The sequence below is a fragment of the Lemur catta genome, chromosome 9, assembly GCF_020740605.2.
Source record: "Lemur catta isolate mLemCat1 chromosome 9, mLemCat1.pri, whole genome shotgun sequence".
Taxonomy (NCBI): domain Eukaryota; kingdom Metazoa; phylum Chordata; class Mammalia; order Primates; family Lemuridae; genus Lemur; species Lemur catta.
In genome coordinates, this window is record NC_059136.1 from 34,094,025 (window position 1) to 34,117,465 (window position 23,441).

At 43.5% G+C, this 23,441-nt stretch overlaps 1 protein-coding gene and 1 long non-coding RNA gene across 8 annotated transcripts in view; both read left to right on the forward strand.

Moving 5' to 3' along the window:
• CYRIB (CYFIP related Rac1 interactor B) overlaps nucleotides 1-23,441 on the forward strand; it is a 150,847-nt gene that overhangs the window by 34,235 nt on the left and 93,171 nt on the right. For 3 of the 7 annotated variants that reach the window (XM_045561462.1, XM_045561461.1, XM_045561466.1), the window contains exon 1: nucleotides 22,155-22,375. The exons of 1 other annotated variant lie outside the window; for it this stretch is intronic. Coding sequence is in view for 1 of the 6 variants with exons in the window: in XM_045561460.1 (XP_045417416.1) it covers nucleotides 1,523-1,578 (56 nt within the window). In the remaining 5 variants the exon portion in view is untranslated. Of the gene's footprint in view, nucleotides 1-1,522; nucleotides 1,579-22,154; nucleotides 22,376-23,441 lie in introns of those variants that run through there. 3 more of the 7 variants (XM_045561460.1, XM_045561463.1, XM_045561464.1) reach the window with 3 other exon arrangements.
• LOC123644997 lies at nucleotides 9,348-11,292 on the forward strand. Its single transcript, XR_006737359.1, has 3 exons — nucleotides 9,348-9,376; nucleotides 10,059-10,186; nucleotides 11,261-11,292. It is a non-coding gene; the product is annotated as an uncharacterized LOC123644997 (long non-coding RNA).

Genomic DNA, 23,441 nt, shown 5'->3' on the forward strand with positions numbered 1-23,441 from the left:
GTTCTCTTTGCCCATAGCTTGGAAGTGCAAACAAGTCACCCATGCTTCAGGATGCCCACTTTCCTTCTGTCAGAGCCATACTTTGTGTCCTAGGTTTGTCTCTGAGTGGTGCAATCATCGACTTACTCTTAGTATTCTTAAAAAAAACAAACGAGTTTTGTGAGAGTGAGTTAGTGTGTTTTTTCTAATTTCTGTGACTTTGCCCAAGGCGCTAAAATGTTTCCCAAGTGAGCAACTTGTCCCCATTTTGTATTTTGTAAATCTGGTCAGAATCAGAAGAAAGAAAAAACATCCTTATTATAACTGGACGACGTCGCAAGAGGAGTCAGGAGAACAGTAATCATGAGTCTGGGCACCTGCGTGCACATATGTGTGTGTATGTATGGTGCGGTGTGCATGTGCATAGAGTGTGTGGTATGTGTGTTGTGTGCACACATTTTAGGACATAGCTTGCCAAGTGTGCTTTAGATGGTTCTTAAATTAAACCCCGTCTTTCTTTGGCCACTGAGTAGTTCTGTAATTATTATTTAAAAGGGAATGTGAAACCACACTGATACAACAAGAACAGCAGCAAAAGGAAAACCTGTGCTGGCAAACAAAAGGAGAGCTGGCCAAAGCAGAAGTGGTTGAATTATCAGCAGACAGTGTTCTCCCACGACAATTAGACATGGCCCCCAAGCCTTTTGTGAATAAAATGAGGCTGGTTAAGTGGCTTCCGGTAGTTTCAGCACCCGATGAAAAGCAAAGACAAAACACTACGGCAGCTAAAGATTTAATCAAAATAAAGGCCAGGAAAAAAGGCATTCTATTTCTCTTCTATCCAATATTAAGAGTGTCTAGCCACTGCAGACTTTACTCTGGTCTTCACGCGAAATGTTGGTGAATGCGTTAAAATGAGATGTTTAAGTATGGTTTTATGAAAACTCTCTTTGATTCATAAGCTTTTGTTGCCATAAGAGGTCTTTGAGGGTGACAAGGCTGGTATAATGTACGTATTTGTTTTCCTTTCTCTGCAAAGGAGAAACCTAAAACAGGAAGTGATTCAGGGGGCAGAATGACTAAGACCAGTTCAAATGCAATTTGGGCTGAGCATTTTGCTGGGACCAAGACTTGCCTCTGCAGCCTCAGGTTCCAACATCCTTTATCTTAGAATTCTGCATTTCAAAGGATAGCTCTGGCCTCACCCTCTTCCCCTGGGACAACTCAGTCCTGCCAAACTGTCACTCAGGCATAGGAGTTCGGTTTCAATCTTGCTTGTTGTGTAACCTTCAGCAAGTTACTTAACTTCTCTGAATCTCCACATCTTTATTTGTAATACACAAGACTATTTTGAGCATTAAATGAAAAAAGTGTGAAACAATTCTGTAAACTATGTTTTATATAAATGCTATTTGAAGTTGTTAGCACTAGACCACACCTCTAGTATGGGAAAAAAATAATAGTGGCTCAGATTAACTGAGAGCTTTTTGTGTGCTAAGGACTGTTGTAACTTGCTTAATCCCTTGTTATACCTCTTTTACAGGAGAAGAAACTGAGGCCTGGAGTTTGAGTAATAATTCATTCAAGGTTACCAAGTTGGTAAGTAACACAGCTGGAATCTGACCCTGGCCATCCGGTTCCAGAGCCTGTACTCTGAACCACTTCATTATAAGGGAAAATTAAAGTGGATGGTAAAGGTCAGGTGATGTAGAAATAAGAACTTTCTGCCTGTGTTGAAATCAGAACACATATGCATTCTTTCATTCACTCCATGAATATTTGCTGAGAACTTATAGGTTACCAAGTCAAATTAATTTAAATAAGATCTGTAATTTTGGAGGGACTAAGACACTTCTAGCTACCTATCATCGGTAATAAGTATAATAGCTAATATTTATTGAGTATTTACTATATTTAGACCCTATGCTAAAACTTTACCCAAATTAACTTGTTTAAGCTTCATAACAGCCCTACAAAGTTGAGGTTCAAAGAAGAGAGGTGGCCTGGTATGGGGCCTCACACTTGTAATCCTAGCACTTTGGGAGGCTGAGGCAGGAGGATCGCTTGAGGCCAGGAGTTTGAGACCAGCCTGGGTAACATAGCAAAAAATAAAAACTTATAGGGCTCTGATGGTTTGTGATTGTAATCCCAGCTACTCAGGAAGCTGAAGCAGGAGGATCACTCGAGCCCAGGAGTTTGAGGTTATAATGAGCTGTGACTGGGCCGCTACACTCTGGCCAGGGTGACAGAGCTAGACCTTGTCTCTAAAATAAATAAATTAAAAAAAAATAAAGAAGTAACTTGCCCAAGGGCACTCTGTTAGTAAGAGGTAGAGCCTGTATTCACATCCAAGCAGTCCAGATGGAAAGCCAGTGATCTTAACCACTACAGTCTGGTCACCTCTATAGGGACCCTCATGGAAAACCATCAACTCTTTGAGCTTGGGTGCCCTCTACCCTCAACAGGGTACTTTTATTTTCTACCTCTTCTTTTCTTGTGTTTCGTGGTCTCCTCACTACCCTCCATTTGACTAGTCAGCCTCCAGTGAGGCTTAATCATAGAATGGGGACCCTTGGCAGAATGCTACGCAGCAGTCTCTGTTCAGGCATGCTTTTAATTGTTATTTTGATCAAGCTATAACTTATATATATTTGTATATTATCCTGTAAAATGCACAAATCTTAATCATACAGCTGGATATATTTTTAATGTGTTACACCCATCTAACCACCACCCAAATCAGGATATACAATATTTCCATCTTTCTAGAATGTTCCCTCATGCCCTTTTGCAGTTTGTAGTCCCCCAAAGATAACCACTGTTCTGACATCTGTCATCTTAGATTCATGCTTCTACCTTCTCCAGATCCAAATATACTTGCTTAACAAAAACAAAACAAAGTAGAGATAAAAACAACACTTTAAATAGCATGGGTGATCCTGTCCTTCCACCCAACAGGCGTCTCTCTTGGAGTGAGTGTGAATGGCAGACTTGGATCTGCTGTTCCGTCTGTTGGTCTTTGTTCCCATGGCTTTTCAGAGTGTGAGCATCTTGTGCCATTGAGTGTGTTTCTCATGTTTATAGATTTTAATTATCACACAAGATGGCCCCTAAATCCAAGCCAGCTATTTCATATGGTGCTCAACCTAAGAAACCAAATCCAGTGCTGCAGTAAAAACTGGCTTTCTTGGACTTCATGAGAGATGGTCTGTCTCCAACATGAGACCTTATTGTGGGATTTTTCAAGGGGAATTTTGATTCCTTTTAATTTTAATATTATACACTGACTTTAGAAGCAAACCCTTGAGTAAGATGCAATTTTAATGTGACTAGAACTCAAGTGTGGGTAAGTGGTTATGTTAGATTTGGTGACCTGGAACACTTCTGGCAATGTGGTGAACTGAGCTGATTTGTGTGAGTCCTTCCTGATGTGAATGCAGAGTTGATTGAAATGTGAGAATTGTATCTAGGGGAACTCATAAGAAAGGCAAATCCACAAGTGTCAAAAGTGAAGAGAGAATTTAAGCCAAATGGTTGCATGTGAGCTGAAGCCATGACCACTCCTGGGGCTTTTGTACCTAGATATAAGCTATAGAGTATGGGGGCTAAAGTTTTAGTGCCACAGTGGGTCTAGAAATGAGGCCTGGGCTCAAGGTAGAATTGAGTGCCATGGAGCCTTGAAGATCTGACCTCTACATGAAAAGGGGCTAGAAAAACTCCACTGCCTGGAGAAATAGAGAGGAAGCTTGCCTTGAGTGGAAGAAAGTCACCAGCAAGAAATTAAAAACCAAGGACTGTGCCATATGTAGTTGTGGAATCTGTATCTTTATTACCTATGAAGTATGAGACCCTTCAACCTGAAAAATTAATATAAAAACTGGTCTAGTACCACGAAAAAACCCTACCACAAACACAAAATCACTCCATAGGGATATTTCAATAACCTGTACCTAACAGGACTCCCACAGAAAAACAACCTTCTCTGAAGATGAGTTCACAATTAAAAACTATAAACTATTCAGAATACAAACTGCTCCAAGTGGGAACTAACAAACACATCTAAAGGAGACTATACAATAGTATATTTAAGATGATTAGGAACTAAAGATGATATAGAAATGTAAAGAAAGATGAAAAAAGAATAGGTTGATTTGAAAGCTGCCAAATTTAAAATGAAAAATAGTCATTAAAGTTAAAATCTAACAAAAGCATTAAATGACAGATTTGATATAGCTAAAGAGAGAATTAGTGAGCTGGAAGACAATGATGGTTAACATTTGTTAAGTGCATAGTATGTGCCACTGTTCTGTGTACTTTACTTGCATTACCTCATTTAATGCTCAGAACAAAATTATGAGGAGACATTATTATCATTATCCATATTTTATTGACAAGGAAACTAAGACATAGCAGTTTAAGCCACTTGCCCAAGGACACACAACTAGTATTGGAGCTAGGATTTGATGCCAGCCTGTCTGGTGTGGCCTAGAGACTGTATTTGCAATTTACTACACTGTGGGAAATCACCAAGAATAAGCACAAAGTGATAGAAAGGTGGAAGTATGAAAGAATTGTAAAGTGACAAAGAGGGTACTATTTATGTCTTCAATGAGGGACTAATGGAAAAGCAGTATTAGAAGACATAAGGATTAGATATCCTTTCAGATCTCCTCCATCTCTTAGGTTCCAAGAATTTGTGACCAAGTTAGCATAAAGGGTGAAATATTCAAAGAAGGGTAACACAGCCTCAGTTTCCACTGTAGTATGCATTGATGTACTGGTAAATGTTTACAGCAATCTCTCTGGGGAAAGAAAAGAAGCCCTGATTTGTAGCATTTGCTGATTCCTCGGGTGTAACTGCTTACACCATGACTAATTTCAAACTACCAATATGATGTCACTGAACATGGAGTTTGAAAGAGATGAACACAGTCAGGACTCTTGAGCCAGTATGAACTGGCTCCAGCACACCGCTGCCTTTGACATTTATTTTATTTTAAACTCTGATCTCTGGGTTGTGCATCCAGGGGTGGAATTTTCAGGAAGTGGTAATGTCACGTGTGGTATCACAGGGGCAAGAAGAGACAACGGGACAGGAGTGGAGCTCTGCCCTTCTTTCTTCTTTTATATTTAAAAACAAAACAAAACAACCTTTTGTGAATGTGGGTGGAGAAACTGGCATACACATCACACTGTTGGTGAGAGGGAAAATTAGTACAACCTCTTTGAAGGGCAGTTGGCACTGTCTACCAACATTTTAAGTGCACATGCCCTCTGATCTTGCAATTACACTTTAAGGATTTTGTCTTATAAATCCTGTCATTCCTATAGTTACACATGTGTGTGAAGATGCATGTTAACCTATATGCATTGCAGCATTATTTGGAGTAGACCCTGGAAGCAACTTAAGTGTATGTCAATAAGGCATTGATTGAATGCTCTGCCACTGTTTAAAATAGTAGGTCGTATATGCTAAGGAGAAATGATTTCCAGGATACATTCTTAATTTTTTTTAAAGAAGGCAATATACAGGAAAGTATATGTGGTATCCTCCCAAGTGTGGAAAAACAAGAGAGTGGTATAAGTGCTTACACATACCCACCCACACTCGTACACATGCTTGATTATGCCTTGACTAATGCTAAAAGGACACCAAAAAAAAAAAAAAAAAAGGCAACTAAGAGACTACCGTATGGGGAAAAGCCAAAGCTGGGGGGATTGTGAGTCTGGGGTGGGTGGAAGATATCCTGCTGTATGTCCTTTTATATATATATATTTTTTGAAAGTTTAAGCATAAGCATATAGTACTTTTTCTATTAAAAACAAATTAGTTAAAAAAAAAACTTTGTGCACGCAGGGGTGGAATTTTCAGGAAGTAGTAATGTCATGTGTGATATCACAGGGGCAGGAAGAGACAACAGGACATTTAAAAACAAAACAAAACAAAATATAACTTCCCATTTTTAAAGGAGGTCAGCAGATCTCCTAGGTGGGGTTGCTAATCTCCAATGGGAAACCAACATTTACTGAGCACCTGCCAAGCAGCAGGCACCTGTGTTAGCTGGCTTAGTCCTCACACATCCATAACACGGAAGGTCTCTCCAGTGCCCGGCGCTATCTGGAACATAGAGCTGTCCCGGAAATGTGTGATAAATGATAATCCCGTTTTCAAGAAGAGGAGAGGTCTGGTAGTTGTGCCAAGTCCTGTGGCATGCAAGTACAGGAAGTGGAATTCAATGACAGTCTTAAAGGTATTTTAGAAACAGGGGTAACCCAGCTGCTTCTTAGAAATCTGAGTTATCTGGAAGGCATCTCAAGCCTTTTTCCCTCCTGCCACTAAATCCCTGGCACCTCTCTTGAGACCTCATAGAAGTATTGTCTATTAAGTTTTTCAACTGTAAGATTCTTTGCTCTGGAAAGTTGGAGCTGTGTTTCTGGACCAAACGAATAGCTTATATGCTTAGAAACAACAAAGGCAAGGAGAATTTGTCCTGCGGTGTCCTTCTTTTTAGAATGATTTTATCTTTACAACTTTCCCGTGAAGTATGCATCATCAAAGGTCTAAGAGATACTTGCTTCTGTTCACTTGAAAATAGTGATTTTTAGAGCCTTTTTTAGCAAAATAGATACTCCCAGTGGTGCTTTTGTGTTGTTGTTGTTTTCTGCAATCAGCCACATTTCTAATCCATCGTGAAATGTTTTATAGAACCAGAGGCTTTCTCTCTTCCTTCTGCCTTGTTATCCTTTGGAAATAAATTCCGTAAGTAGGTTATTCATCTTGAAAGGGCTGTTGTTATGATGCTGTCCTGATTTGATCAGCAATAATCCAAATGGGCAAGAAAAGTGGAATGAACACTTAAGCTTATAGAATCAAAATCCCATAAAGTGACCTGGGTATTATGTAAGAGTGTAACATCATCTGTAACATTCAGATGAACTACTTGTAAGTGAGAGTTGTTTGACCTTGGCACTTCGTTGGTCTCTTGAGACGGTATTTTGCAGGCTCCTTCAGAGAGCGCTGTTAAGCACTTTAAGTAGCATTGGCCCTATGTGCAGTGTGGGCTGTAGTGGTTTTAGTTTACTGCAAGAAGAACGTGAACCAACAGTGTTATCTGACTCCTCCAAACAGTAATTCTATCTTCACTGCCTGACTAGAGATTAGAGAGTAGGTTGAAATGCTATTGCTGCGTGAGGCCTTCCCTGACCAACTCACCCTTCCTGTGCTCATATTGCACTGTGTAGTATTAATATTTAATTGAAGCAATTATCTTATTGGCTTTAATAATTGCAGTTGTTTATAGCTTTCTGTGAGTGCCTGGAAAGATGGCATGGATCGTCTTGCCTTACCTGGGTATAGCCAGTATGCGGCATATGCCCCAGCACTTTGGATTTCATGTCAGGATTCTGTCCACCTCGAAACAGAATCCTAGCTCACACTGGCTTCCACAGAAAGGGGACTTGTTGGTTTATGTAACTGAAAAGTCTAGGGATGGAACCTAAGGCACGGAGGATCCAAGGCTTGCAGTGTTGCCAAGGCTTACACAGTTTTTCACCATTTCTTAGTGCTGCCTACATTTAATTTTGGATTGTGATGCAAGGTGGCTGTTGGTGGTTCTAGCAGGAGGTAAAAAAGTCCACTTTCCCAATAGTTTGACAAGTATTAGAATTGAGTCTCACTGTCTCTGATTGGTCTTTTCTGGGTAACCTGTACATTCCTGAACCAATCCCTGTGGCCAGGTGAATGCCATGCTCTGGTTGGCCATCCTGGATCAACTGCCTGTCCCCCTTAAGAAGCTATGGTGGGGTCTGCACCTCTGGGCACAAGGACTGAGAATGAGGGAAGGCGGTCATCTCCCAGGGAAATCAGGGAAGCATTTGTGAATGGTGGGTAGGCAAAAAGCAAAGAATGTCCAATATAGTAGGTTTTTAATCAGTGTTTACTCGGTGAATGAATTAACAGATGAATGAGCAAACAAGGGCGTGCTGCTGATTCTGTAAGCTGGTTATACAATACCCGGAGTGGGGTTTGAACAGATGGAGCCTTTGCAGAGAGGAGGGATAGGAGAGGGCCCTGGAATCAAGTCATATAAGGATGCTATTAAATTAGCTGAAATATTTAACAAGAAATAGGAGACAGAAGAGACACATGATAGCTGTTTCCTAATGTCTGAAGGGCATTCATAGAGAAGAGACATTTGCTGGGTTCCCACTTTATGTCATAGGCGCTGGGTTAGACACTTTAATTGTCATCACCCCACTTCTATTTTCATTTTATTAGACAACCGATTTATGTTGATTATAGAAAATGCAAATATGCACAACAAAGAGAAAAAGGCAAGTCCTCCTAATAATCTTACCACCTAGGGCTAATTGCTATGAGTATCTTGGTATATGGCCTTTCAATCTTTTCTCCCTGTTTATAGTTGCATTTAAAAATTTTTAAAGTTAATTTCGTTAATTGTGTTTGTCAGAGAGAGAAACTGTGGCTCAGAGAGTTGAGTAACTTGCCTGAGGTCCCAGGCCCTGGCACTGAGGGCCTGGGTACAGAAACTCTGTTAGGTCCCGTGTGACCAAGGTGGATAGGGCTTCTGCTCCCAGGGAACTTGAAGTCTGAGTTAAATCATGGGAAGTGTGATGACATTTTTGCAGGATCTTTCATTCAGTGATTTATTCAGCCACACTCCAGGATGTGTCAGTTAGGATGCTTTGAGTTGCAAGTGACAGAAATCCTCGTTAAATGGGATAATTAATAGAAGCAGTGAAGTGGTTCATGTAACCCGAAAGTGGAGAGGTGGGATAGGTTTCAGGCACACTTTGATCAGGGTTCCAGCTTCTTTTCTCTGTGATTCTCTCAGCTCTGCACTTCTGTTCATTGGCTTTGTTCTCAGGTTGACTTCCTTCATCGTAGTGAGAGAGGAGAGAGCTACCATCTCTCCCCATAGCCACTGAACAAATTTTCTGAGCTTCCTTTGGATTGGATCATCTCAAGACATACATCCATCTCTTAACCAGTCAGGGTGGCCGGGGAAATAGGATAACACCGATTGGCTCAGACCATTCAGGACCTGTCCCTGGAATTGGAGATGAGGTGTGCGTGAGGGAGGGATGCCTCTTGTCGGGGAGGAGTGGAGCAAAGATGTTGGCAAAGAGGCAACGACAGTCTTAGTGGGCTAGATCACCATGCAGAGATGAGTCAGGCATTACCTCTTCTCATTAGAAACTCACCTTCCAGTGAGCTTCCTGAGGAAAGGCGTTTGCATTTCTTGGATGGTAGGCACTTTGCATGTATTTTTGTAGTTAGTTCTCATAATATCCCTGCCAAGTACGTAATTATTTCTATTTTACAGATGAGGAAACAAGTCCAGAGAGGCAGTTACACACCTAGCAAGCAAACCAGGTCTGTCTGTGGCTGTGGCTCTCACACTACTTCCTTTCCTTTTTTGTGATAGTAGTAGAGAAAATAGATCTGTGGTCCCCAACCCCTGGTGCCTGTCCATGGCCTGGTAGGAAAACAGGGCCGTGCATCTCCACCTGAGCTCTGCCTCCTCCTACAACCCCCTGGCCCCCCGCCTCCTTCCATCCGTGGAAAACTTATCTTCCATGAAACCAGTCCCTGGTGCCAAAAAGGTTGAGGACCGCTGAAATAGATCATTAATAGAGACCCTTAAAAGATTTGTTTAGTGACTCTTCTACAACAAGCAGGGCCTTGGGAGTAGTCACTGCTTTTCATTTCAAGCTTTTGTTAGTGGAATCCTGCCTGCTTTTTTTCTTTAACCAACTATAGATGGGAAGAAAACTCCTCTTCCAGGTTCAGGTAAACAACAGAAAATTGAATGAGCTTCTGAGAAAAGTAGAACCATTGTTAACCAACAATGCCTGTGAATGCCATTAGGTTTTAAAGGAATAGAGTAGCTATTATGCAATCGTATACAATGCTGCTTTCCCTCGGGCCCAAGTTCACTTGTGCCTTCAAAATACAGAATACTGTTTTTTTGGGTGGTTTATGTAAAGCCAGTGTGATTCCTAAATTAAACTGCCAAAATGAGGGCAAACAAGCTGGGTTTTCTGGTTCTCTCCAGACTCTGCAGAGACATAACATCTGACAGAGCAGGAAGATGATTTGCTGAAAATCATTTGTGTGCTGCTGGCAGAATGTGTTCATACGGCTCCCTGCGTCCAGTGTGTGTGTCCTGCACTTCGCTGCCAGGTGAAAAGGCTCTCACTAGTTCATAGGTCTACTGACCTCACTTACTTCCTTTCTGCCCCAGCAGATATAATTTCGTCCTGGGAGAAATTAATCAAAACGGGGGAAATCCAAATGGTGGTTGATGACAAGTAGATGAATAAGGTTTTCAACTTAGATTCTGTGCTTTTTGAGTTCTTGTGTCTGCTTTTTTTCCAGGTTATTACTGATGATAATTAGTTTACCTATCCACATTTCTGTCAAGTTGTCTGCTTTGCTTTGGGGCTTGGGGATAGAGAGTTGAGCAAAGCATGGTCCTAATTACTGACAGCCTCTACTGGCCCTCCTCTAACCATATTTCCCCCCAGTCTGTCCAGGTCGGTATAATTTTTGGGTTCTGATTTACTCTGGGCCAGGCAATTTCTTCAATTGGACCTTGGAAAAGGTATAAAGTAAAAGTAAATAGAACATGAGAAGGTCTAAGGGTAAAATGCATAGGCTTAAATGTCAGGTGAAGACCAGAAAAACAGGGTTGCCAGGCTCATTGCCACCCTACAGGGTGACCACTGTGGTTGTCCTTAGGGATGAGATTTAGGGGCTGTTTGTTACCACAGCATAACCTAGCTCACCCTAATGGATGTAACTGCTACTGTCATAGAGGGAGCAAGATTCATGGAACCTGGGAGCAGGCATGTGTGTGTGTGTGTGTGTGTGTGTGTGTGTGTGTGTGTGCAATACGAATATATTTATGCATGTATATGAATTTTGCTGCCTCTATAACACTGGTTCCCAACTTGTCTGCACATTAGAATAACCTGATAACATATTAGGTGAATTAATTCACAAGCTCTGGGGATGGGACATAAGCCTTAGTAGTTTTTTAAGCTCTCCAGGTGATGTTCAGGACATGTTTAGGAAACATTGCTCTGTGAGAATTATAATAACAGTATCATGATTGTGATGTGAAGAGGAGTGGGGATAATGGTAATGACAGTGGTAGCAGCCATCATTGGCATTTACTGGCTATTAATATATGCCAGGCAGTACCCCGGGCGTTCTACAAACATTGTCACTTCTAATCCGCACTGCACTTTGCAGGACAGCTCCGGAGGCCGCTAGAGGAAAGGAAGGGGTCATACTCTTCTAACTGATGTCAGCCACAGAATTGGCTAACCCAGATTGTCAGGTAAAAGATCAGAAAGATGGGGTTGCTGGGTTTTCCTTGTTGACCCCAGAGAGACCATTGTGGTCATCTTTAGGGCTGAGTTTGGGGGTTATTTGTTACCATAGCATAACCTATCCCATCCTGACAGATGCAGCCATCCTTTTAATAACCGCAGCAGATTCAGGAGTCCACATTCAAAAGCATATTTTGCAAAGTTGTAAATTGAGGCTGAGTTTCCTTTGGCTTGTGGCTTGGACAGAGAAAAGAGTACAGCATGCCAGGCTATTAATCTTGGGTTGGTTGATTCATCCATCAAAACCACTCTTTATGTGTCTAAAGGAATCAGGTTAAATAAATTAATAAAATATTACCTTGTGTTTTTGTAACACTTCTCAACGGAGTGCACAGTGGTATGCAAGCTTCTTGCCGTTGTTAGTCATTTTCTTATATCCTAGAAGGATTGTTCATTACCTTAAGGTAAAGAGAGAAACTAAGTTACCTTGAAATGCTTATCTACTGTCCATATAATTTTCTGACTGGAGCATTGATGCGTAAGTAGGAGTTTGGCCAGGAAATGTGGGAGTGTGGGGGAAGGTGTTCCTCGCAGAGAGAATGCCATGGGCAGCTGCACAATAGCAGGAAATAGTATTTACAGGAACTCTGTAAGCAGTTTGGTATTACTACCAAGAAAGATACCACTCCTACCAGGTGCGGTGGCTCACACCTATAATCTGAGCACTTGGGGGGCTGAAGCAGTAGGATCGATTGAGGGCAGGAGTTCCAGACCAGCCTGGGCAACCTAGCAAGACCCCATCTCTACAAAAAATTAAAAAATTAGCTAGATGTGGTTGTGTTCACCTGTAGCTCCAGCTACTCAGGAGACTGAGGCAGAAGGATTGCTTGAACCCAGGAGTTTGAGGCTACCGTGATCTGTGATCATGCCACTGCACTCCAGCCTAGGCCACAGAGCAAGACTGTCTCAAAAAAAAAAAGAAAAAACCAAAACACCACTCCCACTATTATAGATGGTTGGGAAATCCCGTAAAACCTGCATTTCCACTTATTTCTTCATCATGCAGCACATCCATCTAATAGTTTTTTAATAGTGGAAGAGATTTGTGTTTTATGAGGGCCAAATAAAGATAGTAATTTAATCGACCCCTTTTTATCTTGAAAGATCACACCAGATGCCATACCAAATGCCGCATACTGCTTATTAGTAGAGATATTTTACAGAATGTTGTTAATGCCTCAATGACCCAGACTAATTTTTGTAAATGAACTCAGCAGTTCTCAGACAGGGTAGACATGAATCCCTTTGACCTCACCCTGGGCCCAGACTCCAGGACTGGGGGATTGTGCTTCTGTGAAGCCACCCGGGGCTCCTGGACAAGTTCCTTAACCACTTGGGCCCTGCATTTTCGTAAGCATACAATGTTGGATTGAAGATGAATTCCAAAATTCTTTCCACTTCTGAAATTAGGTGATTCACTCAGGAACTCTGATGCAGGCACTGATAAATACAAGCGGCCTATTAAATAAAAATGCTAAATAAATACTGAAATGGACACTATAAACATTTTCTCCAAGTCTGTGGGTTGAGACGAGACCAGAGCTTGGGCAAGATAACATTCTCCTCTTTGTCTTCCCCTGTGCATAACAACTGGGATGAAGGATGCCTGCTCATTAAACCTGTGTTCTAACATGAAATCAGCACCAGGATTTTAGAGAGGAAGCTAGCTAAACCAGTTACACTTCTTCTTCTCTTGGACCATATCGGCTATTGTTTCTTAAAGGCTTGTGCAGTGTCTTTCCTTCTGTAGCCTCAAAAAGTGACTGTGAGAACCTAAGCTCTTGCACACTCTTAGTTCATGTTTGACTTATTCCCCTTGTTCTGTCTAAAGCTCTGTATTTAAAATATTACACTAAGTCACTCAGCTAGTGACCTGATCATTTAGGCTACTTTGGGGGGTGGGCATTAAATCTTACCTCTTTGTGCTGATTTTCTGATTCCCTTCTTCCAGGGCTGTAGCCGTGTTGGGGATTCAGAGTAGGGTTACGACCCTAGGCCTGTGCTGACTCGGGCTGGATTGATGCCATCTCTTTGACCAGCTGCCACTGTTTATTGAGTGCGTGCCTTGTGCCAGGCTCAGTGTTCTCACTGGGGATACAGTGGTGACAAAACAGTGTGGCCTCTGCTCTCCTGGAGCTCACAGTGTTCAAGGCACTACACAAATAGCCATACAATTACACTAATGATTATGTGCCGTAAACAAAAAGCACAGGGGCCTGGGAGCACTCCCAGCAGGGGACCTGACCTGGTTTGCTCAAAGTGGCAAATGCACGGACATGATGAAGAGCCCCGGCAAGCAGCGGGGCTGGAGGCATTCAGAGCAGCGTGCGATCCCGAGTGCAAGGTGGGACCAGGTGAAGAGGTCAAGATTCAGCCCACAAACAGCACAAGGGTCCCTGTGATTTGATAAAGTGAAGAACAAGGCTTCCCTGGACATACTTTCCCTGCCCTCTCTCCCCTGCCCTGACCTCCTGAAGCTGGAAGGAACTCTTCTTGCTATTTATTTGTTTGTTTGACAGGATCTTGCTCTGTCGCCCAGGCTAGAGTACAGTGGTGACATCGTAGCTCACTGCAACCTGTGGCGGGGACTACAGGTGCCACCATGCTAGTTTTTCTATTTTTTATAGAGACAGGGTTTCATTCTTGCTCAAGCTGGTCTTGAATTCCTGACTTCAAGCGATCCTCCCACCCCAACCTCCCAGAGTGCTAGGATTACAGGCAAGGCCTCTTGCCTTTTAATTTTATAGGACATACCATCTGTATCATTTACTTTGCAGTTGGGTGTTGCTTTGTACTGGAGTAGTGTGCCTGTCATACCCAGGAAAGGAAGGCTGTTTCCTGGGCTCCATGTGTTCCCCCAAGTACGTGACCCAGGGTGGAATGGTTGATCAATTGGCCAATGAAAATGTGTGGCCCATCAATTAACCGTATAATTGGGACTGCTGCATCTAATGCAGCAGATCAAAAGAAGACTCAGGACTGGTGAGAACAGTAACATGTAACTGTCCCAAGTGCCCCTTTGTGCTCAAATTCACCAAAACTTTTGTTGATTGAGGCAATTAATGGGGGAAATTCTATCAACCTGGGAATAGTTTAACAGATATGAGCTTGTAATTAAAAGTTCAAGGTAAACTGGCTTTCCTTTATTTGTATCATATTACCTAGTTTTCTTTCTGCCTGCGTGAGTCTATTTTCATGACTAGAGTAACTACCAGCCAGGAGCCTTCTATCTGCTTCCATCCCTCCTGCCTTTTGCTGTGCTCTCCATCTGCCTCTCTCCCATCTCCCTTGGCCACCTCTGCTTCCTCTTCTCTTTCACTTTCCTCCTGTCTAGACTCTTACCTTTTCAAATGCCATCTTTCTGGACAAACAAAATGGTTTAAAATACTAAAGGAAAATAAAAAAGAATATATATATGTTTTTTTAAACAGGGTCTTGCTCTGTCTCCCAGGCTGGAGTGCAGTGGCATCATCATAGCTCACTGCAGCCTGAAACTCCTGGGCTCCAGGGATCCTCCTGCCACAGCCTCCAGAGTAGCTGAGACTACAGGCCCACACCACCTTGCCTGGCTAAGTTTTCCATTTTTCGTAGAGATGGGGTCTTGCTATGTTGCTCAGGCTGGTCTCAAACTCATGGCCTCAAGTGATCCTCCTGCCTTGGCCTCCCAAAGTGCTGGGATTGCAGGTGTGAGCCACCACATCTGGCCAAGAATAATATTTTATCCCTAGTCTCACCCGGTTGTCTTTGAAGTTTTAACTGCCCTGATCCTTTCTACCATTTCCCATTGGGGTACATATTACATATTAATTATATATGTAATTTTATATTCTATTATATATGTAATGTTATCACATATACAATCTAATATATATACATAAAATATACATAATCACATATGTAATTTTGCCTTCTATTATATATGTAATTTTGTGCTTTGTTCTTTTAATTTAATATTCACACTTTTTCAATCAACAAATGTTAGCTGAGCCCCTACCATGTGCCAGGCATCATTCTAGGGGCTGGAGACACATCAGTGAACAAACCAGTCATAAATCCCTGCTGCCATGAAGCTTCGGTCTAGTTCATGGAGAGAGGCAATAAACATAATACAAACTATGTTAGGAGGTCATAACTATTTTGGAAAAAACAGAATAGTGCTAAAGAAGATTGGAAATATTAATTTATAAATATTTTCTCATGTTTTTACCATTTTCTAATATACATAGTAGTTGTGTATTATCCTTGATGTTGATGGATTATAATTGATTGAGAACCTCCCTCCCGTGCCTGTGCCCTTCCTGGTGGAGGGTATGGGACTGTCAGAGCTGAAAATGCCAAGTGGGTAGTCCTTTGTGCCGTGGAACCACACAATGGGCTGAAAGAGTTGTTTGTGGAAAGGGCAGCACATCCTGAGCGTGCCCTCTTGGATTTTTCTGCAGCCGGCGAGTCTGTAAATGGAGCAATGGGCTTGGGCTGCAAACTGCTTACAACACGAGTTAACCCTGGGGACCAGTCTGTCCCTCTTGGGAAAAACCTTGCTGCCTGGTAGGGCTTGGGAGGGATAAAGGAAGGTGAGCAGAAAGTCTTTTCCTCTTTTTCCCTTTCATATCTCAGCAAGAAAGCACACTTGTCATTTCTGTCGCCTGTATCAGCAGCAGATTCCCGATTTGAACTCCGAGGCATCATCCCTGCTTTGTCACACTCCAGCTTTTCCGATTGCAAACAATTTTACTTCTCTAGTTGATGGGAACTCTAATAACTCCAGGTGGTGAATGGGCGGTGGGGAGTACATTTCTGTAGAAATACAGCTCCAAAGCAGTACAAACACAGAGGGAAAAAATGGGAAGCTCGTCAAGAGGAAGTGCTATAATAAAACATTTTACCTTTATTGACATTGACGAAATCTCCCCATTAGCTGAACTCTAGCTTTATGAAATACTTTATGGTTTAGTTACACAGCCGGAGTATTATATAGCCTTTAACAACAATATAGCTGAACTTCCTTTATTAAGGAAGGATGATTAAGATTCACTGTGCAATGAAACACAGCAGATTACAATTCAGTATATGAACCATTTATATAAAAATATGTCTTACCTTTACATAGATAAAGACGTAGAAAAAACATTTGGAACGGTGTCCACATGGTGTGGGTGGTTGGATCATGAGTGTTATTTTTTCCTTTTGCTCATATGTATTTTCAAATTTTTGCTGCAACATGTATTACTCATATAATCGGGTGAATAGGGCACTGGGGCCCCCCATTTACTGCTTAGGCCCCCCTCCCTTTTTTACCTGATCAACATATTTGTGGAGGGTCTCCTAGGGGCTGGGCACCATGGCAGGGATTGCAGTGGGCACAGTAGCCTCTGTCTCTGCCTTCACAGAACTGACGTTTTAGTGAGAGTTTTTCTTTTTAATTTTTAGTTAAAACATTTTTAAGCTAAAAAATTAAAGTACTTAGAACTTGTGATAAGTGCTGTGAAGGAAAAAAAAAACAGTGACCTGCTAGGGAGTGAGTGTGGGGATGTGGGGTTTGCCTTTAGGAAGGGTGATGGGGAGGACCCCTTTGACCCTGAAGGCCAAAAAAACAACCACGTGAAGAGACCAGAAAGTATACTCAAGGTACAGGGAGGGAACCGCCAGTGCAAGGCGGTGGGACTCTTCCTTCCTTCCTGGCAGGGCTGGGGAAATGAGACCTGGAGCTGCCCCACTTCTGAGAAATGTGTGATGTTTGGAAATGTGTTGGAGGCTCACAGATAAACCTTATAACTCTGGGGAGATATGGCCATAGGACAGTTTTATGGCTCCTGAGAGATTGGTTAATGTTTTGCTAAATAACAGGAAGGTGTTGGGTTTGATTTGTTGCTTTCGTACTTTGGGTCTTTTTGAATAGCAGCTCTGATGTCATCTTTCAATGCTGGATGAGCTTGAGCCCTACCCAGGGGATTCCCAGGCCTCTTGTCCCCGTCTTTGTCCGCTTTCATTAAATATTCATTGGGTCCTCATCCAAAAGGTAACATTGGGGTCCCTGCCTATGATGGAAATGTTTAGAAGATGTCTTTTTCCTCAAGGATTCAGTATTCATTCTGTGGAAGGGAACAAAGAGTCATTGGTAGAACTCCCTGACTGTTCAATTGAGGAGTAAGACTGGATACAGAGGCAACAAAACCTATACTGTAGGTGCTTAAACATACTGAATGATGTATTTGAGTTAAGCATGGCAGCAAATATTGATAGAGTCCTTTCTAAGGGCAACTGGGCAATGCAAATCAAGAAACCATAATAATGTTCAGATCCTTTGACGCAGTAATTACAATCCAGGGAACTTATGCTGAGGTCATAGGTTTTTTGTTTGTTTGTTTGTTTTTGTTTTTAAGGGAGAAACAAAACAAAGATGTCTATATCGGGAGTAACAGTCAGTAATGACAATGTTTTGGGGCTTTGAAAGTATAATCCTATATAGTATTTCTGAGAGCTTCGCAAAGTTTCTGTGAGGTAGATAGAATCTTAGCCCCATTTCACAGGTAAGAAGTGGAAGTTTTGAGAGATCAAGTGAGTGGCCCCAGTTCTGTCTGGCAGATTCAGGCTCAGAACTCCAGCTCATGCATCGTTGGCTGGAGGGTTTGGTCAAAAACTCAGGGTACAGTGATAGGAATCAAGAAAGCATAAGGAGGGAACCAAGACTGAAAACAATTATTGAGCTTCATCTATTCCTAGTTCAGCCCCCAGTGTTTTACAAGTTTTATCCGAGTTAATCCTTGCAACAAATTTGTGGGGAAACTGAGGCTCCAAGAGGATGAATAACTTGTGTAAATTGTAGAGCAGGTTTCAAACCCTGACCACACGACATCCAGAGCTTCGAGGTGATTTCAGCTCTGCTGTATTGCCCTCTGTTTCGCAAGGATGCTTTGTGGAATGAGTGAATAAATGAATGAATAGATGAGAGGGGTTAGCACATGAGAACCAGCTCTCATAGAGAATTAGACCTCAGGATCCCAGTGGATGACAAGTTTTTTTCCACAGCTCTGCAGTTTCTACATTCAATGCAGCAATAGTTGCCCAAGCCTATCCCAGGAGAGTTGCAGCTTCTCTGGGCCTTGAGACCACACTTTTCCAACACCTTTTGCCTAAAGCCTCTCTTTCCTGGCTCAATTCATCCCTTGCAAAATGCCCTGAGCCCAGTGAGTCTAGGGTAAACCAGGCATGGAGGGTGTGGACCTTTAGCAACTGAAGGAAACTGAGCTATTTCAACATGATGAAATATGATAGATGTGACTGTGTAGAAATATGAAAAAGTGTTGGGAAATAGTTGCACATATCTGAAGATACCAATTAAAGCAATGTACATTTACAGGGATAAAGGTTGGAACAGGAATGAAAACTGTGTAAAGGTGTTGGGATCAGATGGTGTCACACCATTCATTTAGCCTGCCAAGTCAGGAACCTCGGGGTTATGCCTCACAGCCCGTTTCCTCTTCCCCCAGATTCAACTAGTTATAAACTCCTGTAGGTTCTATCAATACATCAGTAAGTATCTTAATTCTGGTGCCTGTTCTTCATCTTCACTACCAGCTTCCTAGACCAGGGTCTCATTATCTCTCTCCTCGACCCCACGGAAGCCTCTTAACTGGTCTGCTGGCCTCCATTCTCTCTACCACTGTAGTCCATGTTAGACCCTGTAGTCAGAGTGATCTTGATATAAAACATATCTGATTATGTGTCCCCTGTGGCGAGAAGCTTCTCTTATGGTTGCCTTCAGAAAGCAAGTTCAAACTCCTTAGCATGGCATGTGAGGTCCTTTACAATCTCAGCCTGTCACAAAGTCCCCTCCCTGTGGCCCTGTGCCTTTTCTTCTTGGCCCTTCCCCCTTCCTTTCAAGACCAAACTCAAAGGTCCCAACCTCAGTGAAGCTTTCACAGCTGTCCCAGGGAAAGTTGGTTCCTCTCCCCTCCTAAATTACAATGAATCATGCTGTAAGTACAAGATTACAGCCTGTCCTCTCGCTAAACTCTGAGACCCTCTGGAGCAGGGACCTATTGTCTTACTGTCCTCCTTCCTGGACCCTCAGCATGGTGCCTAGGATATAATTGAGGGGCAAAAATGTGTGTTGATTGAATGAATCAATGGTTGATTAAAACAATTTATTCTCTAACATTTTAAAATCAATTTAATAATAAAATAAAAATTTCAAAGAAAACAGCACTTAAAGAAAGTAACAGGATCTTCTGAAATTTAAGAAAGTAGACAGAGGCAAAGCAGTGTAAATGGAGAAACAGACAAACTGGGGAGGTGACAGATTGGGTTTGAATCCCGGATCTGGCACATCCTGAGCCTCAGTTTCCTCATTTATAAAATGTACAGTACCATATAGGGTGGTTGTAAAAAAGGAAAAGAGGAATGCAAGCCAAGGGCTTAGTACAGTGCCTGGCACATCGTAAGGCCTCAGAAAATGCTAGCTAGCCACATTGATTAAATCATCATTGTGAGGCTAGTGCTCTTATGTAAACATTTTTTGTGTGTGTGTCCTTTTGCTTGTTTTTTCAACAAAAAACTTTGAAAACTTTGTCCTCAGCTGAAATGTGATTACATTCATGCAGAATGATGAAGAAAGGATTACGGAAGAATAAACTCAGCACTTCTCCTAGGATCTTGTTTTCTGAGCTAGCTCCCTCTTTCAGGGCCTTCCCACATGGGGTAGTAGAAGAACTTATTCTTGAGTCCTTGCACGGGGTGGGGGGTGGGGGGTGTCTAGCACTGAGAATGAGAAAGGTGCCTCTGAGAAGGTATTCTATGCTCCTCACAGGACTCATCCTATTTTACTATTATCACTCCCCAGTGGACTATTTTCCAGCATCATGTCTGTGTTGCTCTCCAGAGATGAAATTAGGACCAATGGATGAAAATTTTGGGGCATCAGATTTCTGCTCAGTGTAAAAGAAGAGGTTCCTCAGTTAGAGGAAGCTGACAATTGCAGTAATGAGCTCCCTATCATTGGAGATATTCGAACTAAACTGGATGTTTATGTGTTGAGGATACCCTGAAAGATTTTTACTTTTGGTGGGAGGTTGGGTTAGAGGTGTGTGGTTACTTAGAGCTCATGGCTAACGGATGGGGCATATGTATGAACTCTTCCTCTGGTTCAAATTGAGGACAGTGCTCTCTGTGTACAAACCCAGGTTATCTAAGATTGGATGTCAGTGTGTCAGACAAATGGACCAAGGTTCTTGGATTATGAAGACTTTTCTATCAGCATCAATGTTTGCAAAACATCAACTCTTTCTGTTTGATTGACATTGATGAAAATTATAATAGATATAGTATAGAAACTCCAAATCCTCATGACAATTAAAAGTCTGAAGTCCAGGACTCTTTCCCTTAGTATGTGCCTTGAAAAAGCCACTTAATCTCTCCATGACTCTCTTAACATGTTTCTGTTTAACATATTATATTACATACCATTTGGTTCCCATAGAACTCAAGAGGAAGACAAACGCTAATAAATAAGGTAAGGGCTGCCCTTCTGTCTTTGGGGGCAAGGAGTGATTTATTGGCTACATATAGTAAGGCCCAGATAGTTCTTGGGATCTTACCTATTTGACTAGACCTGCATTCATAATCAGGATTTCACAGATAGGCTCCCTTGTTCCATGAATCTCCTGAAATTGTATGTAATTTGTGTACATAAATATATTTTCCTGGGGAGAAAAGTCCATACTTTTATGGGATTTTCAGTTCGGCCTGTGATCCCAAAATATTCATAATCATTTATGTTCATCTTGCTGATCTGCTCATCAGTCAAACTGAAAATAACCCCGGGAGATTGTAATTTTTGACACTTTAGTGTTAAGGAAAAAATCCAGGAGTTTTATAACAGGAGTAGGATGAACTAGCTAGAGGGGATGTTCTGTTTTTGTATGCAAAGAGGGGGAGGGAGCATTTATGTTCAAAGAGTGAAAGGGGAATTAGGGATATAATCAAGAGGCTGCGCCCTCTACCACATTGAAGTTCTCTGCCCACCAGACATTGCCTAGAGTAGACCCCAGAACATGGGTCTGATTTATCATAAAGTTCTGTGCATATGCTACGGGTCTCAAATCGTGGCGTCTGATTTCTGTTCTCAGACGGATCATTTAACACCTCCCAAGGGCGTCTGCCTGATACCATTGCAGGCGATAACGGTGCAGCTCTCAGTTCTGGGGAGCCTGCCAGGCGCATCTGTGGAGTCGGGAGCCGCGGCGAGGCTCGGTACCTGGCCAGAGGGGGAAAGGCGCGCCCACGGGCCCGGCCGTTCAGGCGTGGGGGTGGTGAAATGTGGCAGCTTTCCAGGCTTCCGTCCCGCTCTGCGAGTCCCAAGTTCCAGTTCCTGCCATTTCCAAGCTCGCTGACCTGGGGCAGGTAGCTGCCACCTCTGAACCTCAGTTTCCCATCTGTACTATGAGAAGGCTGGAAGACCTCGACCCACCCAGAAACTATCTTGGCGCGAAGGTGCTGCCCCTTTAAGGAGGCCGGAGGGCGCGGACAGGCTGGCCGCGCCTCCTTCCTCTCCGCGCGGCGCCGGGCCGACCACCTGTCTCCTGCCTCGCCCCGCCCCCTTCGGAGGGGCGGGGAGGAGGGGTGGAGAAGGAAGGCTGAGGGTTTACCTTGCGGGGCGCGCGCGCGGCGCATGCGCACGGCCGGACAGGTCCGCGGCGCCTTCACTTCCTGGCATTCCACCCTCCCCCTCCTCGCCGTTACCCTGTACATCCGGGTCACTTGCCCTCCCCACTCGGAGCCGGAGCCGCTGCCGCCGCCACCGCCGCCTGGCTCATCGCTGCTCCGCCACAGGGGCAGGTGCGGAGAGGCTCCCGGTCTGGCCGCCGCCGCTCCCCCGCTCCGGGCCCGGGGCTCCCCCTAGCGCCGCTGAGGAGTCGCCGCTGCGGCTCGCGGAGGGCTCAGGAGCGGGGCTGAGAGCGCCTGGAGGCCCGAGCGGAGGGTGAGTGATCGGCTTTTACCGTTTTCCCCTCTTTACTCACACCCCTCGCCGTCCTGCGTCGCGACCCCATTTTGGCGGAGAGGCGCGTGCGGCGGGGCCCTCGCCGGCGCTGGGCTTCCTCCCCTCCTGGCGTGGCGGGCCCGCCCCCGGCCCCGCGGCGCCCCTAGCCCTTCCTCCCCGGCCCGCGGCCCGGCCTGGCCCCAGCACTCATTCATTCTGATCTTCCTTTCTTCCTCCCTTTCCATCCCCTTGCACCTCCACGCGCGTGCTCGCTGCCCCCTTCCACCCCCAAGTCCTGCCGCCGTCCCCGACTTTTGGCTCCCTAGCTTGTCCCCCTCGCGTCGACGTCTGCCCCCACCCCAGCTTCCACCACCCCTGCCTCCTCGCAGCTGCCTTTTCTCCTTGCCCCCCTCCATGTGCTCGTCCCCAGATGCACACCCCCTTCTCCCTCGGGCTTGCCACGCCTCACCCGACACCCGGCTCTCCTGGTCACTGGCGTCGAAGTTGGTGTCTTTACTGCTCGCCGTCACTTCGTTTTCCACCTGCGCGGCCAGACTTCCAACTTATGTACTGCGTTGACCTTTTAATTCCCAGCGTTTGAAGTCCAGATTCTGAGTCTTAGGGTGTGGTGTTAGTGTGTTTCCAAAACACACAATTTCTACTATAATTACCCAAATTTGTGACTGTCAAACTTTAGTGGAGGTGGCAGTTGCTGTGGGGATTTTTTTTTTCTCCTAACCTCATGGCTATTCTGGGCCATACTAAATACCTTTTTCTTTTCCTTGTTTTTTCCCCTGGAAGAGTGTCTATGATGGATTAATTTTTCTCTGAGTGTAAAATTTGGCAGAAGATTGTTGTTTTTTTTTTTTTTTTTACTCCTCCAGATTCCTCATCACTGGTTTCCTTGACTGATTTGCAACATTACCTGTTAATGCTTTGCTATAATGTTTGTTGGTGAGACTTTTTCTTGTGTCATCTGTCAACATTTATTGAGTGCCCCCCTGTGTGCTGAATACTGATGAAATGCCTGAATATATGCAGTACCACAAAGTGCCATTCTGGATAA